General features: G+C 49.8%; 1 protein-coding gene across 1 annotated transcript; it reads left to right on the top strand.

Moving 5' to 3' along the window:
* Nucleotides 1-236: 236 nt before the first annotated feature.
* On the top strand, nucleotides 237-830 carry PPTG_06317 (hypothetical protein; the record flags this gene model as incomplete). The annotated part of the gene is made up of 1 exon (XM_008900218.1): nucleotides 237-830. One exon carries the CDS (start codon nucleotides 237-239, stop codon nucleotides 705-707), a length of 471 nt encoding a protein of 156 aa, XP_008898466.1. The 3' UTR covers nucleotides 708-830.
* Nucleotides 831-987: the final 157 nt, after the last annotated feature.

The following is a 987-nucleotide window of genomic DNA, read 5'->3' as shown; positions in this document are numbered from 1 at the left end:
GACGAAATCGATCCGTACGTCGTTTGTGAGGGAGTCTCCGTTACTGCATTCAATAAGTATGTTGGGGACGGCGAAGGACTGCGGATTCCACTTCGATTTCTCGCCCTCTATGATGGGCGTATCGTGATTATCGAGCTTCCAACGATAGTGCATGAGAGTACTGCGGCCGAATTCACGAGCAAATTCCTACGTGCGGCAGGAAATGAAATGAAGACGAGGTTGCAAAAGGGGGATCGATGACCGCGAGAAGAGCTGCCAACCCGAAGAAGGAGGCCGACGCGACATTTGGCCCCAAGAGATCGACGCTGAACCGAACACCGGCACCAGCACCTCGTACCATTACTGATTGGGTGACACTGGCTGTGGAGGTTGGAAGATCTCAGACTTGGGCGAGTCTGGAAGAAGCTGCACAATGGTGGTGCAATTACAGTGGAATCCAGTATGTTCTGCTGTTGAAAATCAGTCCCCAAGGTATTCAAATGCGATACGCGCTGTATGACCTCGCCGTACTTGGCATTCTACCAGCGCCAACTGCAAGTGGAACGGTTTATCGACGCACCAGAGATCAACCAGCTGTCAATGTCACCTTCAACATGCGCCGAATCTTGTCGATCCCTGCGAATGAAGCTCTCCCAACTGGTGTACATGCAACCGCCGTTGTCGATCTACGTACCGTGATGAATCTAGTCATCGATAGCCTTGGATAGAAAAAAAAGCACTGCCATGGATTCATGGGGTTCTGCTGCAGACTGAAATCCACGCCTTCCACCACGAAATAATGCAGTTGTCCTTCCAGTTAATAAATGTGCTGTCATCATGACTAAACAGTCCTTTCTGTTTGCACGTATGGTTGAGCTACTTCCTCAAGAAGACGTAGGGATTATCTATAGAGCCCGCTCGTTTGCAATACTGAGAATCGATCCTATTGCAGATGGTAGGATGCGCGTCAACTTGGAAAGGCTTTCGCAGTTGCCCATGACACGAAAA

The sequence above is a fragment of the Phytophthora parasitica genome, assembly GCF_000247585.1.
Source record: "Phytophthora parasitica INRA-310 unplaced genomic scaffold supercont2.9, whole genome shotgun sequence".
NCBI lineage: Eukaryota > Oomycota > Peronosporomycetes > Peronosporales > Peronosporaceae > Phytophthora > Phytophthora nicotianae.
Note: the sequence above shows the minus strand (reverse complement) of the source record. Positions and strands in the feature narration are given on the sequence as shown.